The following is a 19784-nucleotide window of genomic DNA, read 5'->3' as shown; positions in this document are numbered from 1 at the left end:
TTGGACAAACAGGCCAAGAATCGCTTGCTGCTAACGGGGACTCCAGTTCAAAATAATCTGTTGGAATTGATGTCCCTCTTGAATTTTGTCATGCCCCATATGTTCAGCAGTAGCACAAGTGAAATTCGAAGGATGTTCTCTTCAAAAACAGTGAGTACCATGAATTCTCTTCTTGAAAATAACTTTTTTCTTTTTGCTAGAAGACTGCTATTGCTGCATAACTTCTGTTTTGTTGGTGTCTTATGGAAAAAAGGTAATGTGATTATGAAAATCTAGAAAATGAAACAATTGAGTAAACATTTTAAATTAAAATATCCTGTAACAGGATATCTTGGAATATTAATAGTCAGGTCAAGTAAGTCTGTTTTGGCTGGGGTTTTCATCAAGTTAGAGAAGTTGAGGTGGTGGTGTTACAGCTGAAAGTTTCACACTGCAATTGAATTTTTCAATGTTTTCCTTAGAAAAGTGCTGAAGAACAAAGCATATATGAGAAGGAGAGAATTGCACATGCAAAGCAGATAATAAAGCCATTCATTTTGAGAAGAGTAAAAGATGAGGTAACACTTTATCTTTAGAAGGATGGGTTTGTATTATCAAAAAGCATGATAAACTCTGGGACCAACACTATAATATGAGATTAAATTACTGATCTTAAAAAATGTTAATGGGCACTTGCAGACTTCAGTGGTCAGTGGTCTGAAGGGGGTAATGCTGATTAGCAGGGGAGTAGATCCCAAGTATTGCATATAATAAATATCATTTCATGCAGTTCTGGAGGTGCAGACCATGTTACTTGATGGGGAGATTGATGTATAATCTATGTCCAGACCTGAGTTGAATTGCTGCCTGAGTTAGTGAATTGCAAGCAGTGAAAGGAGCTGGGATGAGGAGCATTAACAGATTATCATAACAGCTACAAGACAGTGCAGAATTACTGATGGTTCACAACAGTACAGGTTTTATCTGGTATCATTTTGTTTTGTCAGGTCCTTAAGCAACTACCTCCCAAAAAAGATCTCATTGAACTGTGTGCCATGTCTGAGAAACAGGAACAACTCTACTTAGCTCTTGTAAACCAGCTCAAGAAAACCATTAACAGTAATGGTATGTAAGGACCTTGTTTCCTTTTGATGGATTTTGTCATGCTGAGACATATGTTGAATGTGACTGCAGTCTTTGCTTTGTAGAAATGTTTAATGCTCATAAACTGTCTATATCCCTTCCATGAATTTTTTTGAAGTTTAGGTAACAGCTGAATTTTCAAACCGAGTTCTTGCAAACAAAGCTCTGCTGAGAGATGAAGGTGTTTCAGATGGTTCTTTTCAATAGTAGTACAAAGATGCCTTCTTTGCTTACAGAGAAAAACTCCACTATGGGAAATGTAATGATGCAACTTAGAAAAATGGCCAATCACCCTCTTTTGCATCGTCAGTATTACACAAATGACAAGCTCAGGACAATGTCCACCCTCATGCTGAAGGTAAGGGGATTAGATTCAGAAGCAATCCTTCATTTCTCAAGATTTCTAATTCAAACTTGTTTCTTTGTGTGTTTTGTTGTCAGGCTTCTAGTCAAAAATGTGTCTTTGCCAAACTTAATTCATTGTTGCTGCTTTTTATTTCTCTGCATCTATCCACTGCTCTAATCAAGCTCTGTATGTAGTTAACACTGATTTTTGTATCATTAGAATGGAGAGAACAGTTGTGGGTCTGCAGTCATCTCCTTTTAATAAACTCCGCCGTAGCACCTCTTCCCTCCACCCCAGAATTTAAAGCTAGAGTGTTTATGGAAAAAAATCTTAGCTGCTCACTTGAGTTTAGTAGCTTTCTGAGTAGCAAGAACTGAGTAGTACAGAACTAAAATAGGGAAGGCCTAAGTATTGGTCTCTTAAAGATTTTTTTTTTTTTTAATTTGTATGGGGTTAATGCCCGAGGAGCTTGGGGCAAATTGTTGCTAATGTCTAAAATATTAAAAAAAAAATCTCAGTGTGCTGCAGGTGCTCTAAAAAAGTTGGAGCTGGCTTTGAATATTCTTCAGCTTTGTTTTAAAGTGAAGCTAGACAAGGTTGGGGAAGCAAGAAGTGACCTATTGGTTTATGAAGGATTTTTGTCCCTTTTTTACTCCCGTGCCATTGTACTGCCCAGATGTGGCTTTTTTTCTTTCTTCCAGGCATGACATCCCTCTACCCACCCTATATCTTGGGCTGGGCTTTCCATGTCTTCTACCATCTATCCAAGGATTGGAACTCCCTTTTAGGGAATGTGTCTTCAGGGGAAGAGGTCTCATAAAGGGGTAAAATGTCATAGGGCTTGATGGGCAGTAGGTAATTGTAGTAAGTAGTAGGTAATTGTTATGAAGGTTTAGCATATCCTTCTGAAGTTTTTGGCAGTATAAGTGCTTGTAAGAGCTAAACAGGGAAGTAATTGTCCTCTCCCATAAACCTGAAGTTGAGAGTTCATCTTTGACTGCTTGCATGAGCCAAGCTCTAGCATTTGTACATGTCTAGGTGTGTTACTTTTTTCTTGCAGAGATTATGATGTTACTGTGTGGTGGTTTTTTGTTTAGTTTTCTGGTGAGATTGTGTATTGCATTATTTCCCTTCATTTTTGCTAATAGGAACCCACACATTGTGATGCTAACCCTGAACTTATCTTTGAAGATATGACAGTAATGACAGATTTTGAGCTGCATGTTCTTTGTAAGCAATATTCTCACATCAATGACTTCACGTTAGACATGGATCAGATCCTGGATTCTGGGAAGTTTAGAGCATTGGAACGCATTCTCTCCGACCTTAAAGAGAAGGTATTAAAGATGGCTGAAGCTTTTTCCTGTCTAAAGAGTGGCTTTAAATAACTGGTTAAATTAATATCTGCCAACTCTGTATGCAACCCAGTTGCTTTGCTGTGGAGTTTTACAATGTAATTTAGTGCGTGTGCAGAATTGCAAAGCAACACTTAAAGCTTTTAATGTGCAGCCCTGAGTATGCACATCACTTCAGAGACAGCTGAAATAAATTTTCCCAATTTTCCAAGTTTCAGAGTATTCATCCCAAGTTAACTACTCTATTAATATATGGGGTCTTGCATAATTTTCACATCTCGTGGACTTGGACCGTCTCTTGGCAATTGAATAACTGTATTACATTAGAGTAATCGTGTGTGTGTGTTAAGCCAGTGGAAAGGTAAGAGGAGGTCCCTGCTTGAAGTCCTGACCTGAGATTCAGAGAGGTTTATTTTGCAAATAAGCATGTGCCATATTGCTTTAGAGTATCCTGAATTTGTGCAGGTGGGTGCTGTGGATCTGACTATTTCAGACAAAGTAGGGCTACTCTGTGTATTACATGAAATATTTAAATTTAACTTTTGAATGAAAGCATTTTGATGTTTATGGGTGAAGTGATCTGTCATTTATGCATTTGATATGTGACTTGTTTGAGCCACCTAAGTACAAAGTAATTAAAATATCACTCCAATAACAGTGAGTTAATGCAGCAGAACTACTGGATACGGAGTCTGCACTGAAAGTCAATCCTGACTTGATGATTTTCAGCTTGGTCTTTTATTTTGGAAAACAGGGATTCTATGAAAGTAAAATCACATATTTGCATCAATAAAGAATTATTGACGCAAATAGTTGACACGTTTCAAAATTTTTGCTTTGCTTTATCCTTTCCAGGGTGACAGAGTTGTGTTGTTCAGCCAGTTCACTATGATGCTGGACATCTTGGAAATTTTCCTAAAACACTGGCAACATAGATACATCAGGCTGGATGGAAAAACGCAAATTTCTGAGCGGTATGCCAAAAATGAGAGAAAGAAAGTGAATGTGTTGGAGAGGGGGAGGTGACTTTGGACCCTTACCTTTGTTTTCCAATGTATAGAAGTCTGTGCTCACTGGACATTGACCATAGAAGGTGTTTAATGTTGAATTTCAGATCACCTTTGTAAGGGTGAAGCTGAAAGATGCGGCTTAGGTGGTGAGGTTAACAGTCTTAGCCATGGAAATGAAAAATACGTATGTCGCCCTGATTTCTTAGAGATTTTCTAAAGCCTTCTGAATTTACATTCTTGTAGCGAACTTTCTCACGCAACTTTCTGTAAACAACCTATTGTTTTGCATTCTTTCATAGAGGCGGAGAAATTTGATAGACTGGTAGTTTGTCCAGTGTCGTTGGAGAGGTGGCATGTTCACCTTCCAATCCACTGGCACCTTTTGAGAACTATAAATGATTGGAGTCAGAAAAAATAAATTAGTCTCTTCATGGTGACCAAAGCTGTGGTGCGTCGTTTTTCCTTGTGTCCTCTGGTGACATACGTGTCTTCAGTTCCTGCTATGTTTGATTTGTGTGTCACCATGTCATAACACCTGTAGCTATTCCTTGGAAGTAGAGTGTATCTCTTTTGCAAGAGCAGATACGCTCCTTTGTTTCTCTAGGACAAACCATTCTGTCTGTCCCTGCAGCGGAAAGTGTTGCAATACTTTTCTTGTTTGAACTGAGCTGGTTTTCTGTCTCAAGAATTTTTGAAGATTTTTTTTGGATGCTTTTTCCTTCATTTCAAAAAACTATCTATCATTCTTGCTGGAGTGTTCATTCCCATGTAGAGCTGTGTCTGTTTCTGCCCTTGCATTTGCAGTTAGTACAGCAGATTGTCTTGAAGCAGAATTCATCCCCTGCCTCCTCATTCGTTTCATGTGTTTCAGTCTTCCATTGTCCTCCAACTCTCTTTGTGTTCTGTGATCATCAAAAATCTTTTTCTTAGCCTGTTTTCGCTCTTTGCTATTCATCTATCACTCAGTATGTTTCTCTGGTCACTGCAGAGGACTGTTGGTACCCTTTTTCCTGCTGTGTAACATCTGTACTGTGGAGCTGCTGTGCAGTGCCGCTGTCCAAAAGATCATCCTAACTTCTGTGTTCAGTTCTGGAGCCAGTGTGGAGTGTTTTCCAAGGCCTGATGCATGGTGTCTTGTGTTCTGCAGGATACATCTGATAGATGAGTTCAATACAGATATGGGTATATTTGTATTCCTTCTGTCCACCAGAGCTGGTGGCTTGGGCATTAATCTGACCTCGGCCAATGTTGTTATCCTTCATGACATTGACTGCAACCCTTATAACGATAAGCAGGCCGAAGACCGGTGCCACAGAGTGGGGCAGACACGGTAAGGCTTTTTTTAATTACAGTGCTTGGTTTTCTTGGAGGCAAGCTCTCAAAGGAGGCTAAAAGGACAATATTTATGATTAAAAGTTTAAGCAGAGACTTGTGTAGAGCAGCTCTGGGTTGTGTGGGTGCTAGGAACTGTAATTGTCTTAGTCCGTGTTGCTGGCAGAAGAAAACTTTATTTACACTTTCCTCCTTTTTGTAGTTCACTATAACTCTCAAACTGTGCATAATTCTCAAATTTTTGGTGCTGGGAACTATTCCAAGGTAGATCTGAAGTCTTTGGGACTGTCTGGCCAAGCTGTTTGTTCTCTTCAGGAGACTTCTAAGCTTTTAAGTGCCACCCTATCATAAAGAGTGAAACCATAGAATATGTGTAATTTTAGCTGTACTCAATGGTAAAATGAAATTAGGGGGAATTGGACTTGTTTATATTAATGGAGATTTTTATGACTGTTCAGACATTTGCAGTGGCTATGAGTGCAAGAGAAAACATGTTTTCTTGCAGTACAGAGCACAGTTATTCCAGAGAAAAATCTAGAAGCTCTTTGTATTGCCCTCTCTTTAATTTCCCCATCCTTGCTTTAAACCCCAGCCAGCTGAGCCAAGGTATAACATCCTTCCCTTTTGCACTAATCCAAACTACGAAAATGGATTTTTTTTTGTGGTTTTCAGAGAAGTGCAAGTCATAAAGCTCATCAGTAAGGGGACTATTGAAGAAACCATGCTCAAAATCAGCCAACAGAAATTGAAGTTAGAACAAGATATGACTGCAGCAGAATCAGGTAGGTGTCTTGCACATAATGATGTCCACTTAAGTAAATTAGAGCTGCAATATATTACTCTGAAAAAACAAGGTTCTTCATGCAGACAAACCTTATGTTGTTTGGGGTTTTTTATGTTAAACTAGAAAGATGTGTTTTTGCTGATTGTTCTTTGATTTGACAGGAGGTGCTCTCTGAGTCTGACCCAGAAATCGTGACCAAGTCCTACAACCAGAGGATTTTTTTACTGTTTTGGGGGACGTAGGCTTTTATCTGTTTATTCAAAATATTTTAAGCTGTACTAATGCTTCTCTTTATTCCTCAGGAGAAGAAGGAACCATTCCAGCAGATATAGCCACACTATTAAAAGCTTCATTGGGTCTCTAAAATGTAAATACGTTGTGAAATTCAAGGAAGTACCCCAAGGACTCTTACATTACTGTTGACCAGGAGTTTTATGAACATTTATAACTTTTTGTAGATTCTTTATTGTATTGTTCATGGTATTGAAAATTTTTAACACCAACAGCATTCTTTTGATGCTTAAAAGCATAAATGGCCCAAATGTGCCAACCTCAGATGCTGAATAAAGGTTTTACAGATCAATTTTTAAAATGGGGACTTAAGTAGTAATTGTTTCAACAAATCTGCTACTGCTTAAGATTTGTCAGTATTTTTGTAATTATTTCTACCTCCAAATATATATATATATAAAAACTGTCTGTTTCACTGGATTCCGTGTGTAGATTTTTTTATATGTGCCTTATTTGACAATGCTCTAGTCTGTTTCTGCTTGTTTTGGTTCATTTGATGTACCGTACTGGTTTTGTATCAACTTGTTCCAATAAAATTCCATACATTGACAAAATGTTTTCGTGGTTGTGGTGATTTGGGGCAGGTGAGGGGATGATAATGTGCATGTTAGAAATCAATTAGGCAGTTCTCAAACCAGCTGGAATGTTCCAATTGAACTGACTTGGCTTTGTCCAGCACTAGTTAATTACCAGTGTGTCATTGTACTCTAATTACAGTGGTGTGAGGATATTGATTGTAAAAACAGAAGTCCTGCCAAATGGTTTGGTCAAGCCTGTGGGTATGCTGGTCAACTATGCATGGCTTCTGCAAATTCAGAATGGGTGGGAAATTAAAGCTTTTCCAAAGCTTTTTCCAAATGTGGACTAAACTGCTTGGCTTTTCTTAGAAATGTTCTGTGGCTGTGCTGTCTGTTCCAAAATGCACAACTGAAATAAGGTGAAGATGTACTTTATGGTTTGCGAATGGATATGGGTAAGAAGCAGTTTTCTGTGCTTGAATTCCACTGGTTCTGCTGAGCTAAATAGTGGGATTTAACAGAGAACCACAGGTTTAATGTAGGTTTAATGCTACAGCTGGTCAGGTTGTGTGTTTCTGTTGGGCATGATGCTGATCCAAGTCTTATTCCATTGTACCTGCCTGTTCTCACCTGCTAAGTTCAAATGTGGGTTGAAACGATCCCTGCCCTTCAGGGTGGGTTATGTGGTGTTCTGGATGTGTGTGGGATCATTTAATGTAGCCTGGAGGAGCAGTGGTTACTCCTGGGGTCAGTATCTGTCTTTAGGTACTGTGGAACTCATGTGTGTTTCCACCTTTCTTCCTTGTAACTGTTTCTACTCTTTTTAGCTGGGAGTCTCAAGAGATTGCAGGGCCACCATCCTGGGAGATAACCAAGAACTAACTGGATGCAGTCCTGGGCAGCTGCCTCTAGGTGGCCCTGTGTGAGCAGGAGCTCGGACCAGATGACCTCCCGAGGTCCCTTCCACTATTTTATGGTTCTGTTTTTCTGACTGGTAAAGATGTACAGAGGGAAAAAAACACAAAGGCACTCTCTGAAGTCAGTTGCTGAAGAAGAGAAGAGTTTTGGGAGCTAAAGAAGGAAAAACATATGAAGAGCCAGAGCAAAGCATGCAAGGAGTTGCAAAGCAGGTGAAGATGGGAATGAGTAAAAAGGTTTCTTTCTGTTCTGACAATACCTGAGTTGTCTCTCTTACAGGTTGTTTGGTGTCACTCATGATTCAATTAAATAATACTTGAGGTGGGAGGCGAAAGTAAATGTGAAGGGAAAAACTTTCCCAACAGTGTCGATTTCCAGCATGGAGTGTTATCCAGGTTTGTTGTGGTTTATCTGCTTACACCACAAAATGGAGACCACTCACAAGCACTTATCTCTCCTTGAGTTTGTGTAAACCACTTTCATCCACAGCCGTCCACATGGCCAGGATTTCCACCTGCCTTTTCTCCTGTCCTGGAAGAGCAAACCCTTCATTTGTTCTAAACCTGGTTGCCACCACTGACCCCCAGTTTGTGTCTCCTACTTATTGGCATAGATACTGAGCTGTTAAATGTTTTTGCAGCTGGTGTGTTTATGGAGATCTGGTACTGGTGTGGGCACCAGCTCAGCTGTACAACTGCTTTTGGCTTGTTTTGGAGGTTTCAGTTTGGTTTTTTTCAGGGGCACAGCATAAACCTCAAGCTTCTCAAATACTGTGTTCTTTAATTTTATTGACTTAATGGGTCTTTTTTGTTTAGTGTCCCACGCATCTGCCCTTTCATTTTAATTTGCTTTCCTCCAGACTGAAAGACTGCAATAGGCAAAATGTTGAGATTGCACCTCTCCATGAAAATTCATTCACCTTTTCTCCCTTTGAGAGTGCACAAAACATTATTGGTTTGATCAAGCACTGTGTTAGTAGAGGGGGAATGCGATTGAAACCACACTAATGTAAATCAATATTTATTACTCTACTAAATTGGTATTTTAGATTCTCTTGCAAGAGGATACAAGTGGTTGATTTTGACATAGTCATCTGAAGTTAATTTAAATGACTGAGAAGTTAATAACTTGGGATGCCTGTCAAATTGAAAACTAAACAAGTATTTGTTTCTCTGAGCAGTTGATCTACATTACACTCTTCGGCCTTTTCTGGATCCAGGCTGCAATAGCTGGCAGTGCTTCCACTCTCTCCCTGAGAGCCAAAAGCCTGGGGTATTTGTCTGCCAGGTCAGGCTTACAAGAGAGAAGTGTTGTACTGCACACATCCCAGTAGAAATCAGCCCATGTTACCTAGTGGAAATGGGACAGAAAGCAGTAAATTTTATTTGGTAATCTCAAAAGCCAGGATTACTAATATTCTCAAACTCTGAATTTATCTGTTTTAAGTTTCATTTTGGGGTTGGGTTTTTTTTAAAGCCCATTACAGACCCACCATTACAGGGCTAGTAGGTTGCAAATCAAGGCTTGACTTCAATAAATATTGGTTCAACTCAAGTCCTGGCTACAAATATTAGTTGTGCTACAGTATTAATCTTTCCTGCTGAAACTGTGCTGCAGAAAACAGTTTGGGGTAAAAACGGTACTATGTTTATATAGACTCTTTTTTCGTATTGCTTTATAAATAAGTCAGTAATGATAAACAGGATTCTCTGAAGTCATGAATTTGTATTCACAAGTGCAAAGTCATTTAAAATGTTTTGTGCCAACATACTTATGAACTGCTTTAGAAAATACAGATCCCGGTCCTGGTTTGCCTCACTTTTCTAATATTGTGGAAAACAATTTTCACTTTGCAGTTGAGTGACCAGTTGTGTATTGATAAGAATAAAGGGCTCAAAGTGTGGGGGGAGAGTTCCTTCATGGCCTGACATGAAATCCAGAAATTCAGCAATAGTCTATTACTTGATTTTTCTGGCAACCTATGGGAATGGGAGAAACAAAAATTACACTTACAGAATTCCCTACCAGCCACTTCTTATCCCCTAAGAAAGTATCCAAATCTTTCAGTAGCTCAGGTGCTTTGTTGGTGAGGATATCATCAAATGCTTTTTTCTGTTGGAAGAGCAAAACACAGAGATTCAGTCAGCAAAACTGAATTTTTGAGGTTTTATTATTTATGAAAAAGAAAGCTGAAATATGAAAAATATTAGGGTTAGAGACCAAAACATCGCATTCATGGCTTACTGAGCCATGACTTAAAGCCAATTCCTCCCTTAATGAACACCTAAGTGCTCTTTGATGCTGATGTGATGTCTGTGGTGGTGCTGCTCTATTTTCTGTGCTAACAGAAAAAGCACACAGCCATGGCAAGGCAGGAGCTCAGGCATACATTTGGGAAGAATCCAGCTACAAGGTAGATTCCTGATGTCTCATTTTTGGGGGGCTCTTCTGAATGTCTGAATCTGTTCTAGTGTGCAGAACCTCCATATTTCCAGAACCCCTTGTGCTCAGTCTTTCCATGCTGTTAGTCAGATGCTGGCTGGTCAGTTATCTTTGCTTATCAACCCTTCTTATGGGAGACATGGAATTTGGGTTTTGAGCTTTTGATGGGGTTGGTTTATCTTAGAACTTTAATGTTCATGTTATTTTGCTTTTTTGTCTCCACAGCCATAAGATTTGAGGTGGCTAAAAGTGTTTTTAAAGGATGATCGAAATGCTCCGGCCTTAGTCTGTATGTTAATGGCTGAAGCATGAGGTTATGGTGGTGGTTCTCTACAGGCTGTTCCCCATAGCAGAAAGTCTTAAGGCTGCTTCTGGTTTTCTTTTCTCAGCTGCATGGAAAGACTGCAGACTGTTGTGATCATCTGGTCAACCCACATGGCACAGTTTTTGCAGTTATTGTGCTTGGCCTAATTTTGGAGGAACACACTCGGGCTTTGGTAAATAAGCACTGGTGTACAAGAATCTAATTATTTCTACAGCTTTAACTGAGGTTAATGTGAAAAAAGAAAATTAGAAGAGGCAGAAACCTAAATGCAGGCTGAAATCAAATCAGTGTTTCTACAGACATGATTGAAGATTTGACGTTTTCTGCTTTGTTAAGAGCTTAGTAACTGGATGAGGTGACTGCAAATATCAGCCATGAGTTTGCAGTCCAGAAATCTCGTATCTGTGCCCTGGGTTGAAGTATTTCCTTTCTTTTTGGTAAATTATCCCCTCCCCACCGTTTTACCCTGCAAAGAAAACCCCAAGCTGTTTTGTGATTGTGATGGTAACAACGTTCCCCAAGTACAGGAGAGCGCAGTCAAGTTGTGAAGCTGGTGGGGACAACCAGGATCTCTCTTCTGAAGTGGCACAACCTGCTCGTCTCAACCCTGGAGCTCTGCAGCAGTGGGTGCAAAGCTTTGTTTTGGGGAACGTGGGGTGAAGGGGGAGGCTGTGCCTGGCACGGAGAGAGCTTCCACGGGCAGTTTCCAGCTCTGCTCCCCTAGTTTGCTTTGATTTCTCTTTGCTACTGGCTAGATGGCATAGCACATCCTCTCACCATTCCCTGGGTGTGTGTTCCGGTGAGCACTGGTTAGGCCTGGGGAGGTGTTTTGGCTTCAGTATGTGTAAATGACTTAAATCCGGCCTCGTGAGACCATGAGACACCACTTCGACCACAAGGTGGTGGCAGCGGGTCCAGGAGGAGAGAGGGAGGAAGGACAATGTTGGGAGCGTGGGAAAGTGCGATTCCGGGCCATCCTTGGCCACAGCACATAATTTAGCATGCATACGTGCAGATTGGCACATATGGGTTGGCTGCCAGCTCTTCCCGTTTAAATTAATCACTGGTGACAAGATCTGGGTCCTTTTTTGGAAAAGTGCTCAGGTACATGCAGGAGTTACAACAGGAGCTTCCCAACAGCACATCAGCAGGAGCATGGCTCTTCTGAAATGATTAAAACTCATGAGTCAACTTACCCTCCCCAAACTAGGAAACTTAAGGAAATCACTAGGAAATGTAAGTAATTCACACTTTTAAGTACTGAACCCGCAAATTTCAGATTTTCCCCTGCAAGATTTCTGAGCACTTTCATAATGTTTCTTTATTTATTATGGGTTTGAGGCACCATTTTTTACTTTGTGGTCTCTGCAATAAGATACCCTAAATCATCTGAAATGTTGCCTTTGAATAATGGAAGGTGGCTGCACTGGCAGTTTATGGTAAGAGCTGTTGTTACACCTCCACTTCCCTAAGAGTAAGGTTAACTGCTCGGGTCAGAGCTGTGCAGAGCCTTTGTAACACTGGAGAGAAATCAGCCATTGCCTTCTTCCCCCAGCAACTGATCTGTGTGCTTGTTTTTGGGATTCTGGTGAGAGGCACTGGCCTGATACCAAAAGAACCCCAAATGCTGTAGGACAAGCCTGTGACTGGTGTGTTAAAGTAGCCATGGCACCATAGCCTGGTGTCAGAAGCACTGCAGAGGACCCAGGTGGGCTGTGACATCTGAAAAGCACAGTGAGAGCTGTGCTCCCTGCCCTGATTAGCAGTGTCTGCTGTCCTGACAAGCAGTCCTCCCTGGCAGCTGATGTTATTGAACATTGATACTGAATGCCTAGAAGAAATCAAAATGCAGAAACACTAAAGGATGGGATGGGGCTATTTTATCTTACTGACTTGACAGAAAAATTTGAGCACAGGCTCCTTGTGACAAGAGAGAGGAATTCCACAACACCAGCTGGGGTGGAAGCGTCCTCTCCTGTCCTTGCCCTTTTGAAGAGCAGTTTGGTGTAGGCACATCCTTGGTTCAAGCTGAACTAGTGAGGGGCAGCTCCTGAAGGCATCAGAGTTTCTGCCAAGGGTGAAAACAACCTGGTGAAGGAAGAGGTGGGATCAGCCTCAAGGAAGAACCACAGAGTTCCACCAGCTCAGCTTTGCTGGGCTGAGCAGATGAACCCAGTGGCTGACACCCATCCGTCTCCAGAGCAGATGCTCAGATACAGAATCATGGTTTAGATGCTATCTTTGTTTAATTTAGTGGTTGGCTTACTCTCACATCCTGGTTTTTCTCTGCCCAAGGGAACAGTGTCATGAAATCATCGATGGTGTCCACAATGGCATCAGCTAAAGCCTGTTCCACAGGCGTCTGGCCTGCCAGACCTGCAGGAAGCAAGCATATGGAGGAACGTTAGAGACAGCATCAGCAGGAATTTTTGATGCCCCAAAGGCAAACTGTGAATATTTTCATAAACCTTCATTTTCTCCAGGTCTTTTTGATGCTAACAATGTGGATTTGACTATTTACATCCAGGTACAATCTTATCTACCTTTGCTTTTTTCCAGTTCTGGCCTTGTACAGCCACCCAAGGTAGTGAGTTGTTCTATCCATTACCTGAAGCCCCAGACAGAACATTTTTTCTGTATCGTCCCTGCTCTCCACCACATATTCAGCAAGGGTCAGGACAAATTCCTTTCCTTTAATGTTTGCCCATCCCAGTTTTCCATGTCCTTTTCCATCTCATGGTCTTTCCATTTCGGTCAACACATTCTCCAAAAGTGCACCTGTGAAAGTCTGCTTCTCTTTCCATAGATCTTGTTCACTCAGCCCCATTCAGAACATTTTCATGACATTCCACTTTTTATTCTTTTATTGTAATCAGGGACCTCAGCCAAACTTTGTCTTGTTTACAAATCTGCTTTTCTCCCCTGTAGTTCCTTGATTTTCCTGCAGTTCTTTTAATGCCTCTACTTTTTCTCCCTAGCTGTCACTTCACAGACCTGTGTCTATGCTTTCACCTCTGTGCATCTTCACATCACAGACTGCATGCCCTACCTCTGTCAGGTCATCTCCCTTACTGAAACTTTGTGCTTTTGAAGGTGAGGATTGTGCCTCTCCTTTTGGGCCTCAGGTTCTGTGATCCTTCAGCTATGAGTTGTTGGTGTTGGGCACCCAAAAATGCCATTTCTTAATTTTAAAGGATTAGTGACGTGTATGCAGGCTTAATGGCAGAACTAGCAAGTTTTCACAATGAAGTTGAAAAGGTATCTTTTCCCTTCCATGCATGGCTTTTTTTTCCCTGCTGTAGCTGACAGCACAACTAATTCTGGGAAGAGCCCATCATGGTCAGAATGTTGTTGTCATTTGACATGGAAGTGAATTTTTTCAGGAAGTTGGGTCAAACCAATCAGTGGTCAGGTTTGGATATTGGCACCTGGAGTGACCACTGAAGGTATGGACACGCCTCTGAGAACACAGGGGGTTAAAAGCAAGAACTCCCGGGGGACCTCTCTCTTTGGTTCCAATCAGAGTGCTGTGCAGACCTCCCCTGCTGCCTTTGTTGTCCCCTCCCCCCCCCCCCCCCACCCCCAGAGGGAAGAGAGAGAGTCCGGACGGCACCTGTAACTTTGCCGGTGGAGGAGAAGGAGAAGGGGGGGAGGTGCCCAGCCTTGGCCTTGGGAATCGGATGCTGGGCAGAGATTTCAGCCGTCCAGGGAGTCTGAACTTTTAACCCTTTCCTGGGAAATGAAGGCTTTGTAAAATATTACTCCTCCTTGATTTGAAGTAGAAGACAGACAGTCTGGGATCTGAGATGTTGGAAGAGGAAATTTTTGAGTGGGAGGAGATGATGGAGTGGCTTGTGGCCGGATTTTCTTGTTAGCCATAGACTGAACCAAATTCTCCTGCAACAGAGACTGCGTTTAGGGGGATGCGGTGGTGGGCCAAGAGACCTGTTTCAGTGACTACCAACAGAGGAATGGAGAGAACAGAGGAAAGTTGAAGAGGGTGTGGAGAGGCCCTCTGTCTTCAGAGAAGAAGAGAAGAAGATCTCTGTTCTTGGACCCTCGGCCCCAGGGGAAAATGGGGGGGACTGTAGTCCCAAGATGAGAAACTGAACTGTTGTTTTTCTTTGGTCCTTGGCAAAGCATCCTTGAAAAGAAACCCTATGGGCAGTCTGTCCATGCATGGTGGTGAGAGCACTGTGACATGGAGAGTGTCACCATGGCAGATTTTGTCCAGGCAGTGCCATGTGTGACATGGAAACACCAGAGGTCACGGCTGTGTTTCCTGGGGGTCTGAGGCACAGGAGAGACTCCTGTCTCCCTTGATGGACTGAGTATTGATTATCTGAAGGGTGGTGACTTGATTAGGAATCCTGGGTGTTGTCTCACTGTGGGTTTGTTTGGAAATTGGGTGGGGGGAGGAGGAGTGTTTTGGAAGGTCTTCGTCCAGGATTTAGTGTCTGTGTTCTTTATAGTAGTAGTAGTTTAATAAAGTTGTTTTTTTTTTTTTTCTTTGTTATTAAGCTTAGGCCTGCTCTGCTCTGTTCCTGATCACATCTCACAGCAATTAGTTGGGAAAGTGCATTTTCATGGGGGCACTGGCATTGCGCAGGTGTCAAAACATGACAGTGCTCCAGATCCCAAGCCATTGTCACAGGTACAAATCAATCTAAAAAATCTGAACTTCAGACTGCAGAAGGAGCATGGCTCCAAATCAGCCTCCCTTCAGGACCCAGGGAGGGAGGAATCTTGGGTGGAAGGCAGGCTTTCCCATTGTTTTTCATCACCAGTGGGCTTTCCTCATTTTCCTCTCTTGCAAGGAGTAGGCTGTATAAAACTTTTCCTGGAGGAAATGGGCAGGAACAGAGTATTGCAGACATGCTTGAAAATGTGTTGTGTTAGTGCCTTGAAGAATAATGCTATGAACTTCTGCTTCCTTCCTCAGTTAGGAAATAGGAGATATTTTGAAAGGCAGGCTGCATCCATTTGCTCACAGTATAAACAAAGCAGGATAGTACTTGCTTCCCAGCCCCTCTCTTCAATTTGCTGATGTCCAGAATGCCATGGGCACATCTGCCTTCAGCCAGACCAATTTTGCAGATGGTGTTGAATGACAGCTCATTGACTTAAAGCAAAGCCTGGCCACTCTCTCTGATTACTTGCATTACTAAGTCTCATATCATTTTATCTAACTAGTTGTGTACTTCCATATGCATGTAAGTATTTAAAGATGCAAGTGATGTCAACATCTCCTCTAATCTCTCTGCTAGCCCAGAATTGTTACCTAAATCTGCTTCACAGTTCTCTGCCTGCTGTGATAATCTCTAATGCTTCCAAAACCTTTTCCTCCTGGCCATCTCTCTGGTTAGCCTGGCAGGTCAAAGTTGAGCATTAGGAGAAACTGCCCTGGCAGCCTTAGGGAAACCACAGGTATGTGCTTTCTGTCATGCAGGGACAGGTGGATAAAATGTACTGGCTGGAGAAGTCAGCCCAAACCCCAGGCACTGGTTTCATTTTTGTCATGCTGGTATTGACTTCTGCATGGTTTGGCTTGCCAAGCTGTTGGTTTGTTTCTGTTTTTACTGTGGATGTATTTTTACCTGAACATTAAGTGTGAGCTCAGAAGAAAGAAAGAAAATAGTCGAAGATTTATTACCTGCTTCTCTGGCAAGGTATCTTGCCATCGCCAGGCTCTGGTGAATGATAACTCCATCTACTTCCAGAATAGGGAGTTTGCCAAATGGGATAGCTTGGAGGAGAATGTAAAAAAGAAAAAAACAACCAAAAGTTAAATCATAGCCATTACCAGTGGGAGTCTGTGACAGCTGTAGTTTTACTACTCAGAGGATATGCATTATTATAGCACTTAACAGTTTCACACCGTTTCTGTGGAGAAATTCATGGACTAAAAATAAGAAAGTAAGGGTAAGGATGTAATCAGATTGCACTGCATGAAGGCAAATACAGCACAGAAACCAGGCATTTTATTTCCCATTTCCTGGCTTTGTGCTGTAGAAGCCAAACGTGCTCCTATATGTCCAGAATTCTTTATATATGGAAACTTTTCAGGGGAATATTAGTTTTTCCTTCTCTATCCTGCTTTTTCCTCCCCAGGAAAGTGACTGCCAAGGTTAAGTAAAGATTTACTGAAGATTTCATAGTGCAGGATGCAGCTGGGGCATGAAGCTAGAGATTAGACATAGACAAGACATTTTTCATTTTTGTTGTTTGAAATTCAGAAGCAGTGATTCAGAGAAGTATCTCCATTTCAGAATTTACATCATGACAAGGCATTTCACTTGGCAGTCATCCCTGAGTCAAATACATCTTTCACACTGAACTACAAATCCTAAAAAGATATTCAAATTCACCTGATGTGGCTTGCTTTAAAAAAAAAAAAAATCTGCCAGTTATGGGGAAGAAGCCTCCAGATTTTAAGTATAGGGAAAGACAAACTAAGCAGGTATCATGGATATCTGTAAGGGAGTTTGAGCTAAGAAATCAGTCTAATTTTTCTGTTATTAATTTCATAGTTATGTGGAAACTTGGACTGCTGTTCTGCTGTGTTTCGGAGAAGCTGCTGGTGTGATATGAAATGGAACCTTGGAGCAAAGCTTAATCTGGGGAACACACTCATGCTTAGGGCTGTGAGAATCTGCTTGTGGGAACCTGGTGCTGTTCACTAAGGGAACTAAAAATCTCTGCATTTCCTAGGATGCTGTTTCAAAATATGTGACTGTAAGTGCTGATCATAGCTTTGTACCCAGTTTTCATTTGAATTACACTTTATATGATGAAGATTTATACCCATTTTAAGACTATCTTTTGATGTAAAAAGGTGGTAGTGGAGAAGTGAGAACATTGTCTATTGGAAGCATGCAAAGTGCTTTCAAACCCAAGAGAACTGTCTTTACAGGGCAGCTGGAATGACACCTCTATTCCATGAGGATTTTTAGTTCTTAATGAGAAGGGGAAAATAGTGAAATCTTATGGATTCATAACTCTTTAGCAAGGCAGCTTCATAAATGATGAATACGGCTCTGTGGTTTAGCATGCAGTATGTGAATCACATTAGCTACCAGTTCCTAGATGTTAAGGCTTGATCTGCAACACAAATTCTGCTGTTGCACAAGACATCCATCCACACTCCTCTGTGCTTTTTTTCTGTTTGTTTTTTTTTCCCCTTCATCTGAACATATTTTTTTTTTCCCTTAAGTTTTAGCACACTGGGAATTCAGTATGAATTTGAATGCTGATGAATAGCAGAAGCAAGAGAGTCCAATGAGCATTAGCTGCTGTACCCCAGGAGAAAGCAGGCTCTGCTGCTTGTTATTGAAGCAATAATACACTTGTTGTACAGAAGACTTCCCATGTTTATTTTCCAGAGAGCAGCAAGGTCCTGGCAAGTCCATGTTTTGTTTCATTGAGAATCCCTGAGAGATGACAAGTTGTGTCCCCTGAACGTTTCACGGGAAAGCTTTCTGGCTATGAAAATGACAAGAGCCTTGGTTCTGCACTCTGGGGTAGTGGTGCACAGGGCCCTAAGCATCACTGCTTCAAAACAGCAGAGGTGTGTAACAGTGTTTGCTTATGTAAAGCACATCTTTCAGGCCAGCACAAGTAGAGGGGATGAGAGCAGGTGTGACTGCTGGATGTGCCAGTGTGGTCAGCCTGCAGCCTGCTCCACATCCCCTCAGACCACACAGGGATGTACAACAATGCCTGGCAACAAGAAACAGCAAAAGTGCAGCCAGAGCAGGGGTAATAGCTCCCCCCATGAAGGAGTTAAGCAGCCTCTTTTGGAGGCCCCAGTAGGAATGGTGTGGGGTGATGCGGTTCTGGCAGGGTCAATATGACTAAGCCAGTCTGTAGCAATAGCTGTAAAAACATGCTGTCACTCACTGCTCAGGTTGGGAAACTGTGAGACTGGGATTGCTTCATCTAGAAACCCACAGATATGTTTGCTGCTGTGTTTACATACAGGAGAAGTCATCTATAAATCCCAGCTTTGACTGGGGTTTCACTTTGTGGGTCCCTACAAGAAAAATTAAAGCCAGTTTGTTGTTACAGGCTTAAATTCTTTTTAAGAAACCCTTGATAACAACTAAAGGAGGGAAGGACCTTTCTGAATGTTTAAGGTACGTGGATTATGGTATCCAAGTCAGCTGACTGGCAGAGTCGGTTCTTATGTTCTGTTTAAAGAAATCTGGTAATTTCTGAATTCAAAGGAATTGCTATTCATTCCTTGAGAACATGAGTAATGTCTACAAACGTCGTCCTCCTGAGTGCTGAGCTACTTTCTTGAAGACCTGGTTATTATTTTCTGAAAAAGAGACTGAGTTTGCAATTGAAAATATACAAAGCTTTGTTTTGTGTACCTACAATTGCACAATTGTTAATAAAATTATAAAATTAATAAATGAGAGCAGACTTTGTTATCCTATGATGTCTAAAAGGATTTATGCTTTGATTTATAATGAGATTTGGGGTTTGTTTCTTAGGAGGCAGCAAATCTATTGCCACCATTACTGAACAATGGACTCTTTAAAGGATAACAGATGGTAAACGGTAGATGTTCCTTCCTTTCTTGTGTATTCAAAATGCTATTAAATTTTTTCTTAGCAATAACAGGGAAAAAATATTTAATGTAAACATAGATTTTTTTTCCCAGCTGACAGAGTGCATGTATATAATTATACACTGATTTTGTTGATTATTGAGTTAATAAGCTACAAATGTGTGTAATTCTAAGAGGTTTGAAGAAAGTACACACGTCCTGTGCAGATAATTTTAAAAAACTGTTGTTTCTTCTTGGGTGCAGGGCAGGCTATTCTTGAGCACCATAAAGTACAGCAAATATTCAGGCTGTTTTACAGCAGAAGAAAATAACAAAGACTAGTCAAGGGGCAGAAGATATTTATTGTACATCTCCTCTGTATCTGAGGAGAAGGTATAATGGCTTACAAAGCTGTGTTTTCAGTCTGGAAAAATTTAGGAAAAAATAATCTTTGCCTTGGAAATGTTATTGTCTAAAATTCATGTAATGACCAAAACTTTTTGGAACCTGCTGTAAAGTATCTTTTTGCTTTTGTCGTTTAGAATAACAATTTTCCCAGAAGTTTTTTTTTGTATGTTTGAGTTTGGCTGTCATGAGGAGGAATGCATTTTCTGTGAAACTTGGAGTCTTCCTTCTCCAGCTGGAGAAGAGGAGGGTGGATTTTGGTCACACAGCTCATCCTACAAGAGGATGTGAGGAGCTTTCACACTGGATGGACACTGTTTGATTGCTGGAGATAAGGCTGGGGTTTGACAAATGACCTCCATGAGGCCTCTAGAAATTTTGC

The 19784-nt window shown here is 41.3% G+C and overlaps 2 protein-coding genes across 3 annotated transcripts in view; one reads left to right on the top strand and one right to left on the bottom strand.

The window, feature by feature from the left end:
- Positions 1-6794, top strand: part of SMARCAD1 (SWI/SNF-related, matrix-associated actin-dependent regulator of chromatin, subfamily a, containing DEAD/H box 1) — a 126075-nt gene extending 119281 nt beyond the window's left edge. The window contains exons 17-25 of the mRNA XM_068187565.1: positions 13-150; positions 462-557; positions 987-1104; positions 1359-1480; positions 2617-2805; positions 3679-3797; positions 4981-5163; positions 5838-5947; positions 6252-6794. Of these exons, the coding sequence (XP_068043666.1) occupies positions 13-150; positions 462-557; positions 987-1104; positions 1359-1480; positions 2617-2805; positions 3679-3797; positions 4981-5163; positions 5838-5947; positions 6252-6313 (1137 nt within the window). The 3' untranslated portion in view covers positions 6314-6794. The remainder of the gene's footprint in view (positions 1-12; positions 151-461; positions 558-986; positions 1105-1358; positions 1481-2616; positions 2806-3678; positions 3798-4980; positions 5164-5837; positions 5948-6251) is intronic.
- Positions 6795-8683: 1889 nt separating this feature from the next.
- The window catches only part of HPGDS (hematopoietic prostaglandin D synthase), a 28497-nt gene continuing 17396 nt past the window's right edge, over positions 8684-19784 (bottom strand). For both annotated transcript variants that reach the window (XM_068187564.1, XM_068187563.1), the window contains exons 3-6: positions 16097-16189; positions 12710-12819; positions 9690-9788; positions 8684-9026 (exon numbers count right to left, since the gene is read on the bottom strand). In XM_068187564.1, the coding sequence (XP_068043665.1) occupies positions 8862-9026; positions 9690-9788; positions 12710-12819; positions 16097-16189 (467 nt within the window). In that variant the 3' untranslated portion in view covers positions 8684-8861. The remainder of the gene's footprint in view (positions 9027-9689; positions 9789-12709; positions 12820-16096; positions 16190-19784) is intronic.

The sequence above is a fragment of the Anomalospiza imberbis genome, chromosome 4 (assembly GCF_031753505.1).
Source record: "Anomalospiza imberbis isolate Cuckoo-Finch-1a 21T00152 chromosome 4, ASM3175350v1, whole genome shotgun sequence".
Classification (NCBI taxonomy): domain Eukaryota; kingdom Metazoa; phylum Chordata; class Aves; order Passeriformes; family Viduidae; genus Anomalospiza; species Anomalospiza imberbis.
This window is presented reverse-complemented; position numbering and strand designations above follow the sequence as displayed.